Source organism: Anastrepha ludens, chromosome 2 (assembly GCF_028408465.1).
Source record: "Anastrepha ludens isolate Willacy chromosome 2, idAnaLude1.1, whole genome shotgun sequence".
In the NCBI taxonomy this organism is placed as follows: Eukaryota; Metazoa; Arthropoda; class Insecta; order Diptera; family Tephritidae; genus Anastrepha; species Anastrepha ludens.
In genome coordinates, this window is record NC_071498.1 from 149,654,398 (window position 1) to 149,671,847 (window position 17,450).

General features: G+C 35.8%; 1 protein-coding gene across 4 annotated transcripts in view; it reads left to right on the forward strand.

The window, feature by feature from the left end:
• LOC128855579 (calcyphosin-like protein) overlaps nt 1-17,094 on the forward strand; it is a 41,135-nt gene extending 24,041 nt beyond the window's left edge. For 2 of the 4 annotated variants that reach the window (XM_054090590.1, XM_054090592.1), the window contains exons 2-5: nt 1,774-1,925; nt 8,311-8,430; nt 15,034-15,091; nt 16,258-17,094. In XM_054090590.1, the coding sequence (XP_053946565.1) occupies nt 1,774-1,925; nt 8,311-8,430; nt 15,034-15,091; nt 16,258-16,572 (645 nt within the window). In that variant the 3' untranslated portion in view covers nt 16,573-17,094. Of the gene's footprint in view, nt 1-468; nt 561-1,377; nt 1,545-1,773; nt 1,926-8,310; nt 8,431-15,033; nt 15,092-16,257 lie in introns of those variants that run through there. The other 2 variants (XM_054090589.1, XM_054090591.1) reach the window with 2 other exon arrangements.
• Nucleotides 17,095-17,450: the final 356 nt, after the last annotated feature.

Consider the following 17,450-nt stretch of genomic DNA (forward strand, 5'->3'; position numbering starts at 1 on the left):
GTACTTATTTATTTACCTATGACGCATTCATAACACTAAGCGCAGTGTCTAGAATGTTTGATGTATGTAAATATATACTCGCATATGTACCTACATGAGTACATATACACATTTGAGTGCATATACATACATACATAAATGTAAGTAAGAAATTATTGAGTGCTTTCACCTCACATCTTAACATTTCGTAAACAAAGCAAGCATTGGGAAATGTTATTACATTTCTCTGCTGTGCATTTAATTTAGTATTTATAATTGGCATTTAAATATCAACTTTATCCAGTGATATAGCAGAATTACGTAGAAATATTCAAATAGTTTCAATGCACTGGAAGCTACTTAGTTTTTCACGCCTACCAACACTGAATGGCTCAAACAGGAATTATTTGTAAAGGAATGAACCTGTAAAGCAGTCCGTGTTTGGCTTTTACTGTGTACACATCAGCTGTTATTCCCATCTGTTAAGTTAAAATATACACTAAGATTCGGTTTTTAAGACTTTAACGAACTCACAATTGGATATATTTGGAAAAACACTTAAAATGGCAGATGAAACAGAAGTAAGTGATATCGATTATTTGGGCAACATCGATTTCGTGTTTTAAAACATCAATCGTCTCTGGATGGTTCGCATAGCATTTGACTTTAACGGCTCCCCACAAAAAATAGTCCAACGGGCTTAAATCACAGCTCCGAGGCGGCCAATTGATAACCGAATTTCGGTTGATTATTCGGTTTTCAAAAACGGTAGCCAAAAGTTTGAGTGTAACTGTGGCAGTGTGACAAGTTGCACCATCCTGTTGAAACCAAATGTCGTCCATGTCATCCACTTCAATTTTTGGAAACAACTCGTTGAGCATGTCACGGTAACGCTCGCCATTTACTGTAACCGCGGCTCTTCGCTCATTTTCGAACAAAAATGGCCCGATGATGCCGCCAGACCAAAAACCGCTCCAAACAGTGACTCGTTGTGGATGCATTTGCTTCTCTACAGTAACGTGTGCGTTAGTGGAATTACCTGACTTAACGTTGCGCATTTGTCACCACTTAGTTGTTTAGTCATTGCCTCTAAAGGCCTCAATATGATAAAAAAATGTAACTTAATTACAGAATTTGTTATACTCTTTTTCGCTCTGGACCGGCCGGTCTATGCATAACAAGTCGTTGAACAGGTTGACTAATCCCATAATTAGAAAACAATATTTTGTGTCTCACTAACCAATTTTCGGTACTTTTTTGTCAGAGTGTACTACCGATCTTCTCAATAAATCAAGCCAAGTTATAATTTTTTTAGGGTAAAGTAATTTTTATTAAAATCAACAACACAAAAATGCTCACTTTTACTTTTAGAGCAAATGAAAAAAAATATAAATACATTTTTGAGAACAAAAACAAAATTTATTTTTGAGTTGCCAAAATCAAAAGCGATTAAAAATTTCTTTCATAAAAACGACAAACCGTTTTGCTATACACAAAACAAACGCACGAAAAGCACTTCTTAGCACAAATAATTCAATTCAAAGACAACAAAAGAAGAAAGAAATGTAAGTGGACTAAAAATCGAAACAAAGTGTAGGAAAAAATGCAAAAGAATATTGCGACAATATTGAAATGCCTTCACCACAACTCCAACCGCACAACTGCAGCATATCTGTGTGCGGCCAACAACAATGGCAATACACTAATTTTAATAATAATAATATAAAATAGCTTAAAAGTAGATGCAGTTGGTAAACGAATTCTAACTAAGCTCTTTTATCGCATTATTTCCAGATGAGTGGCCGTGACGACTTCTTCTCCAAAGAGGCTTCACTCATCAACCGTTCGAAGCGAGAGCTAGCAGATGGACGCGACAAAGATCCAATCTACAAATTACGATTGCTGTGCTTCAGTCGCGGCGCAACCGGCATACTCGGATTAGCAAGGTAATTGGGCGGGCGGGGCGGTGAGAGCAATAATAATACAAAATCAAAAAAATAGTAATAAAATAAAAAAATACAAAAAAAAACATGCAAAAAAAAAAAAAAAAACCAACTGCCACAATATGTGTGGGCATTCCTGCTGAAAGAGCGCAATAAGCGCGCCGGCAACGGACACCAGAATTATTGAGGGACGAGCTGACAGACAGTTAGTTACAAAGCAAGAAGGAAACGATATTCATTCCAAAAAAGACTTCAAACTAGACACTTCAAGCATAGATTCGAATGCTTTGTAGCAGGACAAGTTGGAATTTCGAATGCAGTTGTCCTTAAATTTTTACGCTAATGTAGACACGGGTGACGAGACGATGGGCGCTTGCTCAGTTATGCAGATGATGGCAGCAATGGAATTGCAATTCAATGCAAATACAATGCAATAAAATGAAATATTCAACATTTCGTTGAACGTTACCGCGAGATTTTAATCCAACAGATGGCTCAGTCACCCAGCCCCAGTTGACTAACAGCCAAACATTTTGACCGCCCAATTCGACCGACCGACCAGCCATGATCCCAGCACTCATCATCGGTGACTGTCTGACCGACGCTTTATCCTCTCTACTCCAACTCTACAACTCTACAACTTGGCAACTATCCGATTGTCCGACTGTTCAACCAGCTGTCCAAGCATTCATCAGTCGTCATCATGCCGCATAAACTATTCAAGAGTGCTGCTATTCGTGCAACATGTAACTTAATGCATTTTACCATGCCACAGAGTTCTGTTGACTAGCTGACAGCTGGTTAGTTGGTTATTGGGTTGTTCTTGTTTTAGCTGCTGCCGTTGTTGCTGTTGTTGTTGTTGTTGTTGTTGTTGTATTGGGCGGTGAAGTTGGTTGAGCTTTTGTTGGTTGTAATTTGAAAGGTTGCTATTTTTTCGATGTATGCATTTATGTTTGTATGTGTGTATGTATGAATGTGTGTCTGCGTCGTTCGATTGTGAGCAGGTTGGTTGCTTCCATGTCGAAGCATTAAAATAATGAAATTACACAAAAAATGTACAAAAATCACTGTAAGTGGTATGCTGATGGTGGCTCTTAAAAGGGAATAATCCAAATGAATACTGCACGTAAGCTTTGTGTATTGAAAAGTTACAGACTAACTCGTTTTCTTTTTTTGTTTTTTTGTATTTGTTTGATTTTTTGTTCAGCAGTGCAAAAGGTCGTCAAAAAATGTCCTGCAGTAAGCTTTGCAAAGGAGTTACAATTTGATGGCATAGGTATTACAGTCTCTACAAATCTATGCTTAATTCGCAAAGTCGAATCAAGTAAAATAAATGGGACCATATTGATAAAATGTGGGTGCTTTGAAAGAGAAAATAACCAATTTATTGGTTTACAATTCTTGTATATTAGAGCATACGAATTGGGGGGGAAAAAAATTATTTTAAAGCGCAGAAAATACTCTCAGCCACTATCAGTTAGTAATCAAATGAAAAACTAATTACTTTGAGAGTACAGGACTAATTGCTGTTTAGTAAGAGAAGCAGGAGAAAGAGTAAGGAAGTCTAATTACGCGGATAACTCAACTTTTTACATATTTAATGAATGGACTCATGGCCCTTAAGATTCAATAATAAAAAGTTTGCTCAGTAAGCAGCTTTCTCGTTCCCTCTTGACAAATCAGCTCCCTTAGCAAGCCACTGCGTTGGTAACTCTAGAAATTTAGCATAAAAGTAGGAAGAGGAAAAATGTAGGAAAAGTAAAATTTGTGGAAATAATATTTCGTTTCCAAATTGGTTCGCTTATGAGTAACAAGTCACTCAAGGGTTTGAATCGGTAAGTGCAGGACTAGTACGACATAGAATACCTGTGGGCAAAAAGTAAGGTGAATTTATATGTCAAACTTCGCGGGATTAAAATTTCGCTCTAGTTATTTTTTTCATGAGTTGGCAGCACTGTTAATAACATGTAGGCCAACTTTCATGTGAATGTCATTATCAGTAATATATTTACGCTTGTGTTTACCAAACGACCAAGAGTGCTTTTTTCAATTTTTACAATGTCTGATTTGATTGAGCAGAGAAGTGCCATCAAATTTTGTTTGCGGAATGAAATTTCGGCTGCGGAAACATTCAGCATGTTGCAGAAGGCATTTGGTGATTCGACCATGTCACAGAAAAATGTTTATAAGTGGTACAAAGACTTCAAAGAGGGTCGAGAACGTGTTGATGACTTGGAGCGCTCCGAGCGACCATCGACGTCAACAGATGACCAACGACGAACACGTCAATAAAGTGAAGGAGTTAGTGCTCAAAAATCGTCGGTTGACTGTTAAAGACCTTACTGATATGATCGGAATATCAGAAGGACCTGTGAAAACCATTTTGAAAGACCATTTGGGCCTACGAAAAGTCAAATCTCGACTATCAGTCAGACTATCAGAACAAGCTCAAATGCATCATTACGGGAGATGAGACTTGGATTTATTCTTACGACCCTGAAACAACCGACCAATCAAGCGAATATCGTACTAAAGGCGAGGCCAGACCGAAACGAGCACGTGAAAGTCGTACAAAAATAAAGGTCATGATGACAGTTTTTTTCGATTTCCGTGGTGTGGTGCACTATGAATTCCTTCCACCTGGCCAAACTGTTAATAGGGAATATTATTTGAGCGTTATGCGTCGTTTACGTGAAGCAATTCGTCTAAAAAGACCAGAATTATTGGCCAACAACTCTTGGTTTTTGCATCACGATAATGCACCGTCTCACACTGCACTCGTTCTTCGTGACCATTTCGCCAAAAGCTCCACGTATATCGTTCCGCAACCACCGTATTCGCCTGATTTGGCTCCGTGTGACTTCTGGCTATTCCCAAAACTCAAGAGACCGCTCCGGGGAACGCGTTTCGAGTCGATTGAGGAGATAAGAGCTGAATCGAAGAGGGTGCTGATGGCTATACCGGAAATGGACTATTTGGCATGTTTCGGGGATTGGGAAAATCGTTGACATAAGTGTATTTCATCGAGAGGGGATTACTTTCAAGGGGATGAAATTGATTTACAAGAATAAATAAAGATTTTTCATTTTACAACCAAATTCACCTTACTTCTTGCCCACAGAGTGAAATGGTTAAAGTACCACTCTGGTACTGCCCAAGTAGTTTTGAAACCATTTTGAGACCTCCAACAGGAAGATATCTACAGCCAGCCAGAGCTGTTGAAGATTGATAGAATGACGAAGAAAGAAATAAACTATCGAAGAAATGAGTGCCCAGTGATCTTATTCGTCTAGCTGCCAAGCACGGACAATTACGGAGAAGTGCTCAACAGTCACCTTCTCTGCAATGACCAGTAAAAACAACTACGAGTCCAGAAATTAAATGGTGAGGAGTTCCCAGAACTCTGAATCCTCCTTCTGTTGTACTGTACAAGAAGAAATGGAGCTCCATCTTTTCTGCGCTTTCCTGAGAAATAAGTTGTGCAATTTCCCTTCAACAACTGTCAGGGGAATGCCGATGACCAGATAGGAGGCATCTAAGGCCAATTGCTGATGAGCTTGCCAGGAGGGCGACTGAATTGACCAACTTTCTGGGCATTACTAAAAAATTGTAGCTACCATTCAAAAGTTTTGACGGTAGAACTATTCAGCATGCGGCAGCTACTGGGAAAAGTTTACTACGTGTGCTAGTGCACGTGAGTGCCAGCGCTGACCGCAAGAAGCTATTTTCAAAAGGAATGTAGTTAGTAACATAAGAATATTCGTGACTACGAGGTCAAAAGTTCAAACTTACAACTTGCATATCGTTGTAAAGTAAATGTATGATGAACTCATTTATTTTAAAAAAGAATACAATAGCCCTATTTTTCTCAGGTAACCTATATTTATAGTAGCTTATATTGGCGAAAATTCGCAACTTCGAGATCAGTTTTGTGTTTCAAAAATTAATTTACAAAATATAATTCCTTTATTCAGTTAAACCATTTTCTTTTTTTAATATCATACTTGGCAATTTCCCTTTGGTAATTTCCACTTACGCAAAAAAAAAAATTGTTTTTAAAAGTGTCTTTCACTTTCCATTTTCTTCACTTTTTAAATGCGACCTTTCGTAAGAGGGTGTCAGAATTCTAATGGCAGAAGTGAGCAGACCTTTAATAATTGAATCATGTATTACTATGTTTGGTGAAAAATATATCAATTTGACCAATTTGGTAAATGAATAAAAGAAAAAATTTAGTAACGATTCAAAATAGTTTATATATACAATAATATTAAATTAAAAAACATAAGACTAAATACAAATACAAATTAAATATTCATCAAATTCAAATACATAATATTACAACTTTGTACTTATTCGCTGCATATTTTGCAAATTATTACACACACATATTCGCGCGCATTTGAAACTGAATTTCATAGTTTTGGTTTCTGTACAAAAACATATTTGACCAAGTTAGTAACAAATAAGTATATTAGTTGTATATAAGTTGTTAGTAAGTAACACGTCATACTTAAACTTATAAATGAGGCAGGTAGGGCAGATAGTTTTAAATCTTTATCAATAATTATTATTATTTAAAATTATAAATACTTTGAATTCAATTTAATTAAGCACTAATCGGTGTACAATATTTTTGGTTAACCTGTCTTTAGCTAACACAAATAGAATAGCACATGCCGGGTGATTCATTCTTAAATTTCATTGCCTGACAATATTGACATACTTTATCCATTGCATTGATAGCAATTTTTGAATGCGCAGAGTATTTAATATCTGGTGCATATTCGAAAGCAAGACGAGCAAATGATGCACGTGTTAATGAGCGGCTGGTCCGCTGTCTCTGTCTTTCTTGTACTCGTGCTGTAGCTATGTTTCGTTCTCGTTCCGCTCTTGTTCTTGTTATAGTCTGTCGCAGACGTTCGTCATGCTGTTCTTGAGATTCTTGTGCACGACCCTCTGCTGTCCTGATACTGCATTTCTTGTTGCGATTTGTTCTGCTGATTGATTAGCTCTTTCAGCACGTTTGCATCGTGCTTCTCTGCTCAGCGCGTCGTTGAGGTTAGATTTTTTCGGTGGCATTAGACAGCAAATAATAATTAAGATATTCAAATATCAAAAAAGAAAAAACTAAAAAGCGTGCTATTATAGCACATTGAAATGAGAAGTGTAAAATAATTTTCAATAGAGGTTGAATAAAAATAATAAAAAAAAAAATTATTGAAAAAGTTTGAGGAGTTTTGTACGAATTTTTCATATATATATCAATTAACTTTTCGAGATGGCACTGTTATTATAAATCCCCGTTAAATTATCTGCGGAATGGTGAATAAATTTTTTTCAATCAATTTAATATGAGAAGCAAGCCGATAATAGATAGATAGATAACCAGATTCTTTCAGATCGTGGAGCCTTAGTACCTCAGGACATATATACAGTGTGATTTGATCCATAGCAAATATAATAATATAACTATGTGATAATACTTACATGTATATAATTTAAGTAAAGATTTTTGAACATTGAAGCACTAACCATAGAAAAGCAATAATAATTCCACTGTATTATTTTTACTATTATATGAATTTAATTTATACTTCAGTCTAAACAACACGTGGCCGGCTATGCTAGCACCAGAAATTGAATAAGTAAGAACAACGGAATTTCACTGATTGCGTTCACTACGAAATAGATTTGATTTATACATACTTTAGCCTCAGTCCAGTCAACAGATACCATCTGTTAGAATCGTTTAGAGCTAACAGATAATTGTGACTATTAGGACAGAGGATTATCTAATAAGAGGTGTTATTTTGATAATCAAAGAAAAATGCAATTTTTCAATATAAACGATCGGATGTTTATTTCATTATAAAGCGGAAGGTATGCCGTTAATAGTGGAAAATAACATCAGACAAATGACCACCACAGCCACCCACGCTTACAGGACAATATCCTCTTCATGAAATTTTCCATAACCGAGTTGCAAAGTGGCTGCCCTATGTCCTCGATAGCGTCACGAATTCCATATTTGAGGTCTTGAAATGACCCTGGGCTATTGGCGTAGACCTTCTCTTTCACGTGGCTCCAAAGAAAAAAGTCACAAGGTGTTGAATGACAATATATCGGTGGCCAATTGCGATCACCTCTTCGAGAGATAACACGGTCTGGAAACTTTTCCCGCAAAAGATCAATGATGTCGTTGCTTGTGCGGCACGTAGCGCCGTCTTGTTGAAAATAAGCATTGTCCAGATCAATACCATCGAATTTCGGTCATAAAAATCGTTAATCGTCTCTAATCTAATCTAAATAACTCCTGCTATTGGAAAACCCTTTACATATAGTTTATGCAAGTTCATATTAAAATATTTATTTTGCCTTTTTTTAGGACATTCCGCAATATGGACGATGATGGCAGCAAAGCATTGAATTACGAAGAATTCAGTAAGGGAATAAAAGAGACTGGCTTGGAATGCACAGAGAATGAAATAAAGGATATGTTTGATAAGTGAGTATAAGAAGTTTTTGTGAAATTGTATATGATATTATAAAGGGTGGTTAAGTTTAAAGGGCCGGTGTTGATTTAAAAAAAAAACATTTTTTTAAGAAATTATTGTGATTTCTCTATAATGATAATGTTTGTACAATTCAATCATGCAGGGAACAAAATATCGGCCAAATAGCCACCGCGGCCTCGGCGGAACACCTCCATTCGATGGTCCAAATTTTCGATGACGCTGAGGCATAATTGAGGCTCTATGCCCTTAATGTGCGGAATTATCTCATCCTTTAGCTCTTGAATTGTTACTGGCTTATCGACGTACACCTTTTCGTTCAAACATCCCAAAGAAAGAAGTCCAATGGTGTCGTTGACGTTTAGGTGTGGTTCACATTCAACATCGGCCCTTGAAATTTAACCACCTTTTTATATGAGCTCGAAAATTTAGGGTATTTTCAGAAATTTTTTTTTAATCAAAAAATGAAAAACGATATTTAAATATTTTAGGCTTGATTTTAATTTTTTTACATACAGAAATAAAAACAAAAAAATTCCAAAAATTAAAATGATTCCAAAAATTTTTAAAAACGATTTTCAAAAATTCCAAAAAAAGAAAAATTATTCCAAAAATTAAAAGAAAAACATGTTCCGAAATTAAAAAAAAGATGTTTCTCCAAATTTTAAAATAATACGACAAATAGGACCGGGACGGTGTTGTCCATTTTGGCTCTTCTATTTATCTGAAAATCATCACAAATCACAAAACCCAAACAAATTATTAATCTGTATGACTGTATCTATGTCCGGCTACTAGAATAAAAAAACAACTAAATTGACAAAATGGCGCAGTTTTGAATTTGACCCTTAAAAACTGGGATTTTTTCAGTGTTTTAATCAATTGAATACAAATAATTGAAACATTAATACGATTATAGTACGGGCGATAGCAGTTGATGTTGTGAACAATATTAAAATTTCAGACGATTCGATTGAATTTTTTTTTTTTGACAACACCAGGCCGAAAAAAATCGTTACGAGATAAATGAGTTTTCAATTTGAGGTACAGGAGCGCGCGGATCGCTCTCTGTCTAGTTAAGGGGCTGTAGAAGCTATAATATTGGGAATTTCCTCATGAAAATTTCGCAGTATATTCTTTAGATACTATCCTTTCGAAATTTCGAAAAAAACAATAAATCGATTTATTGAATTTTCAAGACCACCGGGTCCCCTTAAAACGAAATGCATCTTTGGACACATAAGTACCTTCACCTAAATTGTTTTTAACACTAAAATTTTCACTATCTGTTTTTTTAATGAAACTCGTATATCGGTATACATGAGCAACGAATAATATAACTCTATATTCCAATGGTTGATCAATTTTTGGGTATAGGATTTTAAATTGAAATAAAAAAACGCAAATTCAAAGTGATTGGGGAGTCTTTATTATTTTTGTGTAGAACCATTCATGAAGTTTATTTTTTATTTCAAATGTTGGCCGCAACTGCGTCGTAATTCGGCCAACCGTAAACACCAATTTTGAATGACTCGCTGGGGGACTTCGGTCGGTGTCCCGTGAGTAACTTTAGTAATGTTGGATTCCAATGTCTCAATTGAAGCTGGTTTATCCACATAGCATTTGGACCTTACACATTCCCACAAATAAAAGTCCAAGAGTGTCATATCACCCTATCTTGGTGGCCAATCCACTGGCCCAAGACTAGAGATAAATTTTTCGCAGAAAATCCATCTTTTCGTGGGTTGTATGGCAAGTAGGGCACTGGCCGTCTAGTTGGAGCCAAATGTTGTAGAGATCACGGACCTAAATTTAAGCATACATCATCAAAAATTCGGTTATCGTCGCCTTTGACAAAATATGGGCCGATGATTCTTCCATCCTACAGGCAGCACTAAACGGTTGTTTTTAATGGATGTAACGGCTGTTCTTGGCCGCCGTAGCCGAATGGGTTGGTGCGTGACTACCATTCGGAGTTCAGAGAGAATGTAGGTTCAAATCTCGGTGAAACATCAAAATGAAGAAAAAGTGTTTTCGAAAGCGGTCGTTCCTCGGCAGGCAATGGCAAACCTCCGAGTGAATTTCTGCCATGAAAAAGCTTCTCATAAAATATATCTGCCGTTCGGAGTCGGCTTGAAACTGTAGGCCCCTCCATTTGAGGAACAACATCAAGACGCACCCCACATATAGGAAGAGGAGCTCGAACAAACACCCAAAAAGGGTGTATGCACCACTTATATAGGGTGGGTCATGTAAAATTTGCTTTTTGAATCGGCTATAAAAAAAACTAATCAATATTTTTTCAAACTTGTTTTTTTATTTTGAAGATTGAACATTGTCATTTATGAATGAAAAATAATATCATTCAAATGACTGCCACGACTGGCTTTACAGTAGGCCATTCGATCAACCCAATTTTTAAGCACATTTTCGATTGTTTGGGCTCCAATTTCATGAATGGCAACTTCGATTTCGTGTTTTAAAGCATCAATCGCATCTGGATGGTTCACATAGCATTTGTCTTTAACGGCTCCCCACAAAAAATAGTCCAGCGGGCTTAAATTACAGCTCCGAGGCGGCCAATTGATATCGGAATTCAAAAACGGTATCCAAAAGTTCGAGTGTAACTTCGGCAGTGTGACAAGTTGCACCGTCCTGTTAAAACCAAATGTCGTCCATGTCATCCTCTTCAATTGTTGGAAACAAAAACTCGTTGAGCATGTCACGGTAACGCTCGCCATTTACTGTAACCGCGGCTACTCGACAGAGCGTAGATTTTCGTGAATTGCATGATTTGTAAACGTTGTTGAAGCGCAAGTCTTTCCATGACGAAATATCAATGAATAGTGGAAAAAGTTGTGTATTCCCTATAGCTTGACACCACTCACGCGTGATCTGTCAAAACAACTCTCTTGGAAAAAGTGCCTCTAATCTTATGACCTTTTATATTAGCTGATATCTTTAAATAAATTAGGTTAGACAATTTCTTTATAACTTTACTTTATATATTGTATATACTTAGAAAAAAAAGTGTTAATAAAAACTCTAACTCTGTTTCCACACAAAAGTTAATGCATTGTGGTGAAACTAACCTCAGTGTGTCGTTTAAAGAAATAAATGTGCTTACAGAAGGTTAAGAAAGCAAATTCATAAAAATATTTGTTCACATAAAGCATTTTAATTGATATTTAAAGACTTTTGCAATTCGAAAATATATTCGAAATTAGGTACTGCGCTAAAGTTGTCATATTTTTTGACATTTTGTTATATTTTTGCCTCCCAATTAATTGCACTTATCGTGCTCGAAAGCCTTCAGGTTTTTGCCTTTGCCTCGCTCTTCAGTCAAGCTTTTCTTCCGACTTTCCATTCTGCTTGCACAAACGAACCCGATTTTATTGCTTGCAATACGTCAAGTGAAACTCGATTGATGGGAACATTGTTTTGTCTTGTCGATGCGGCAGCCTCTTAACCATAAATGCGTAGGTATATTCATATGTGCAAACATACAAACACATGGCACATGCATGTGTATGTATGTGTTTCAGAAAATATTTTTTCTGTACAAAGAACATATTTGAGCACACTTAAACACACACATGCATATGTGTGTGTGCATGTAGATCAATAAATTGAACCGGTTATATAGCATAATTATTGTAGCAGAAATTTTTGATGGGTTCGTTAAACCGCTCTCAAAAATTCATTCACCTACACACACACATGCATGCGCTGATGGCATGTACGTATGTATTCACATATATTGATTGAAAATCTATGCTAGTTGAGGCAAAACTGACAGGAAGGATACTCTAAAAATGCAACTACAATACTTATGAACGTGAGTGTGTGTATGTGTATAAGTGTATGAGAGCATACACTCGGTGCCAAAAGAACGCATTCCACTCTTCGAAGTGAAGTAGTCATTGATATGAACTAAATGTTAGTTAATTGCACTACTGATGTCCCTTCATCCTTTACATTTTCGCTCACACATTTTATAGGTATTTTTAATTTTAAAATATTTCTTAATTTTTTCACGAATCATAATATATAGTTACCCTTTTCCTCAAAAGTATCAATAAATAAATGTTATTTTTTCACGGTTTTCAGCAAAAAGAGGCTAAAATTTGACTATATCTTGGGGTTGTGTTTTACCCTACGCGCCTTGCCGCCTAAATATGATTTTTTCTTGCAATCATAGCGGTATCTTGTTTTGTTTATTTTTTGTGCAGCGTAAATGCTTGAAGAGCGTCGATCCTTAACGCAAAGAAAATCACAAACTTAGCCTGCACAGGTGCGTGTGGCAATAATTTACATCAGGGTATGAATTACGTATCCCTTTTTTGTCATTGTGTTATATGACTTTTGGTTGTTCTCATAAAGAATTTTTCAAGAGTGACGCCCAGTACCTTTTTATGTCATCTTTGATATTTCATAAGTAGGCAGGTGTACAATTTTACGCGATTTTGAAAATGGTTAATACTTAAGAAGTCTTAGCTTATAGTGCCTTTTTTAATGTAACATTTTTATATTTCTGATAAATAAAAATAAAAAAAAACTAAGATCAACGGATCTCAAAAATCGTGAGATTTGAAATGATGCAACTTTTACATATAACTCTCAAGAGTCGTATTTATTGTATTTTGAATAAATATAGTGAAACCCGAAAGAACGTAAATTTTTGCGTGTTGTATTTTAAAGCAAAAATTATGCGGGTCTGTTGAAAGGCCCTTTACAATACTAGAGTCAAACGAAAAATTTATTATATGCAGAAAGTATTTAAGTAATGGAAAAAGTAAAATATATCTGGGTATCTTCAGAACAAAAATTAATATCCGCAATTAAGACAAGCGTTAGTTTTTTTAGACCGTGCAAAGTCAGAGAGTTGGCACTACTGGGCCGTATCGAGGCTATATTTAGTTATTAGCATATCTTGGAAAGACACACACCAAGATTCAGCTAGGTTGGTTTATTTCTTTTTGTTGGCATTCGTTTGAATGGAGAAAGTCGAGTGATTTTCCTTTTCCATCACGAAAACGCACCAGCTCACGCCTCAGGTTACATCTCAGCTTACTCATCAGCAAATATGGTCGCAAAATTAATGGAAATAGGTTGCCAACTCCTTTCGTAACCTCACTATTATCCAGACTAGACTCGCTCGAACTATTATTTGTGAAAAAAGTGCGTGTAGCACATGACACATGACAGAAAGGAAACTTTTAAGGCAGGCAAAGAAAGAGCTAGAGACCCGAGAGAGAATGAGAGAGAGAGAGAGAGAGAGAGAGAGAGAGAGAGAGATAGAGAAAGAATATATATCTAAATAAATTCACAACATTTGCAGAGAATACAAATAGACAAAATTTACAAAAAACGGAGAAGGGTCGACCGGTGTAGGTATACGCCGGACACAAACCGTGGCAACAACGCGCACTACTACAAGCGTTTATCACCCGCACAAACGCAGCGATTTCAGGACCGGAGCAACGGCACAAATTACCGCAAGGCAATACCAATAAATCCGACGTCGGAAGGGATAGAACTTTATACCATAGTACGCACAAGCACAGGAAACGGAAATAAGGTCCAAAAAGTAGGCACCAAAAAAAAGCGCCAAATATATTGGGGCAAAAAAGCGCCCCACACAGTAGGCATCAAGGAAATATAACGCCAAAAAGTAGGCAACAAAATATATTTTCTACAAGTTTACAAACGCCAAAAAGTAGGCAACAAAATATATTTCGTACAAGTTTACAAACGCCAAAAGTTAGGCAGTGTTAATTCTCACTAGAAATTAGCAACCACAAAGAAAAACTTGGGAAAAATAGCCTAAAGTGTATCTAAGATATATGTAAGGTATAGCTCTCTCTCTCTCCTTTTCCTCTACGTTATATCTTTTTTCTCTCTCGCGGAACGAAAATGCCCAAAACGTTGCACGACCTTGAAATTTTACTCCCCATTCTCGCTCGTCCATCGACGTCTAAGAAGTTTCACTTCAAAAATGTGATTACAGAAACGAATGGCTTTTTTAGACTTGGACAAATCCTATTATTCGGTAGGGATCAACAAACAAGAACAGCTTCGGGCGAAGTATATAAGCCTTAAAGTGACAAGTGACTTGTGACTAAAGACAAGTGGCAGGTAACTCCTTACTGATTACTGGTGATTAGTGACCAGAGTTGGGCGAATAGAGACTATTGACTGGTTACTGGTGATTAGTAACTAATGACTAGTGACTGGTTACTGCTGGCTGAGTTACTTGTGATTAGCGATTAGAATCTGGTGGCTAAAGGCTAGTGCCTAATAACTAGAAATTACAGATTACTGAAAAGATGAGCTTTTCTGAATAGCGGCATTCCCACCTTACGCCAACTGAATATAATTGTTTCCTTTGCTTAAAATATTAAAATAATCCTTTATTCATTGTTTTTTGGCACATAGTGTACAAAGAAACATGCGATGTGAAAAATAAGCATACATGTGCATAAATGCTTCCATGGTGAAATTCATTAAACGCTTGCCTGGCTTTAATTACTAAAATATTATTTTTTCATTTTCTAAACGAACATTCTTTTTGTTTTTTTATTATTCTTTTGCAGTTTCGACGAGGATAACAGCGGTTCAATAAATATGACCGAATTTTTGCTGAAATTGCGAGTGAGTATAACAAAATTTGATTTTCCTTATGCCACAAATTGTATTAGTGAGCGCTGTATAGAATATATTTGCATTTTTATATAAATTTTTTATGTGATGGGTGTTTTTGTTGGAGAGATATATATATTTTTTTGTTCAAGCAAAGTTCACGATTGCAAGGTTCGTTGCAGTTGCTTCTCAGTTCTGCACTCTTGACCAATTAACAAGAAAATTAAAAAATAATCAAGATTTTTATTAAGAGGAAAGCTTTCTGCCATATCATATATGTGCATTTGTTTTCTATTGATGATGATTTATGAGTTAGTAAACTTGAAAGCTGGAGTGCGTTTATTAGCGACGAAAGCTCAAAGATGACAAAGCATTTGGCGGTAGGGCACATCATTGATGGCTCCATTTTCTGGTAGTTTAGAAGAATAATGACCCCATCATTGCAACCAAATTTCTGTAGTCTAAATCCGCCTCCGCACAGCAGCTACTAAGTGCAGCAGGGGTGGATATAACAAGAGAAAAATCAGAAAAAAATTTTATGGAAAAGAATGGGAATTTGTATCAGGAAAAAAGGGGTATGAGCAGAAAGATTTAAAATGAATAAAAATATTGAAATTCAAATTTTGTTAAATTTTTTCTTTCTTATAAACTGAACCCTCCAATAGTTGATCTCGCAATGAGTTACTTCTTTCATTTTAATATAAAGATAAAAAAACATTTACTAATCTAAATTACATTTGATGCTTTCTAATATAGAAGTAAGACTCTCTAAAGCACAGTTAATACCTCTAGAGTACAGTGGAATTTAATCTAAAGTGATGCCTCCTAAAAACTGTTTGACTTTCTAAGTCCCATATGACACTTTCTAAACTCGAATTGACGCTTTCTAAAATCAAGTTGACATATTCGAAATTACTGTTCGAAAAGCTGTGTAATCTTTTTTTTTTATATTCTAGCACCTGAAACAAGTGAAGGCTGTAAATTTCCCCAGAAATCCCTCTGGAAAGTTTTAGACATCTATAAAATAACACCCGTTACCTTAATATATAAATTAGCCGAAGGCCTTAATAACCAATGTTTGATATTTTTTTCCTCTTATAAGTGGAATAATTATTTATAATAACTACTCTTTTCAATAAATAAATAAATATGTATTTTCTCTCATTTCGTCCACTTAGCCCCCCATGCCACAGTCTCGTCTGGATATCATCGATAAAGCATTCAAGAAAATCGATCGCACCGGTGATGGCGAAATCACCATTGAAGACCTTAAGACAGTCTACTCTGTGAAGGATCATCCCAAATATCTTAGCGGGGAGATGTCCGAAAATGAGATACTAACACAATTCCTGAACAACTTCGAGGGTGGACGCGGCAATTGTGATGGAAAGGTAACAAAGGAGGAATTCGTTAATTATTATGCCACAATCAGCGCTTCAATCGACAATGATGCCTACTTTGATTTGGTGATGCGACGCGCTTATAAACTTTAAACTTAAAATACAATAAAAGCCACGATGTTCACAAGCAGGAGCTGCCATGAAATTACAAAACAAGAAAGCACAACAAAAGGCGCAAGAACGAAAGGAAGAAATTTAATGAAAGCAGCCGGCATTTTTTTTGTTACTCGCAAGCAACTAATATAAAAAAATTATTAAATGAACAAACTAAATAAAGAAATGAACGAAGAATTGAGTTCTGATAAAAAAAAACTAAATATTTGTTAGCTGAAATATTTAAAAAATTTATTGGCAATTCTTTAAGACAAATAACAAAATTTTAGCTAGGCAAAAGCGATATTAACAGAGACAAAAACCAAATCAAAAAAAAAAAAAAATACATTAATTTACTTACCTACATTTAATAACTAAACACTTATAAGTATTTTCTATTGTACTTATCTTTTGTTGCAAAATATTTACGAGATCTTAACGTACAATTTTTCAATGTGCAATACTGCTTTCGAAAACTAATAATGAAATAAAAAAAATCGAATGTTGAAATTACTCAACTTTAAATATTTTGACTGCTGAAACGAGATTTATTGCAATAAATTAATAATTGAATTTAAAGTCGAGAAAAAACTGGAATGGTTTTTGAACGGCTGGAGATCGGAAATTATGCACAGACTCTAAGTTTTTAGTTGTGTTTGTACCGAAAGCAGGTAAGAACAACCCGATACTCTTAAAGGAATATAAGCCCATGCTTCATGGAGTATTTCTAGACATTAGTGGAGCATTCAACTATGAGACAAGAGAAACCATTTTAAGAGGCTTAAATACAACAAATACAGAACCCGTTCTTTATTCATGGATAAAAAACCTGTTGGGTTGTAGAATAATAAGGGCGGAATGAAACGAAGCTAAACTCA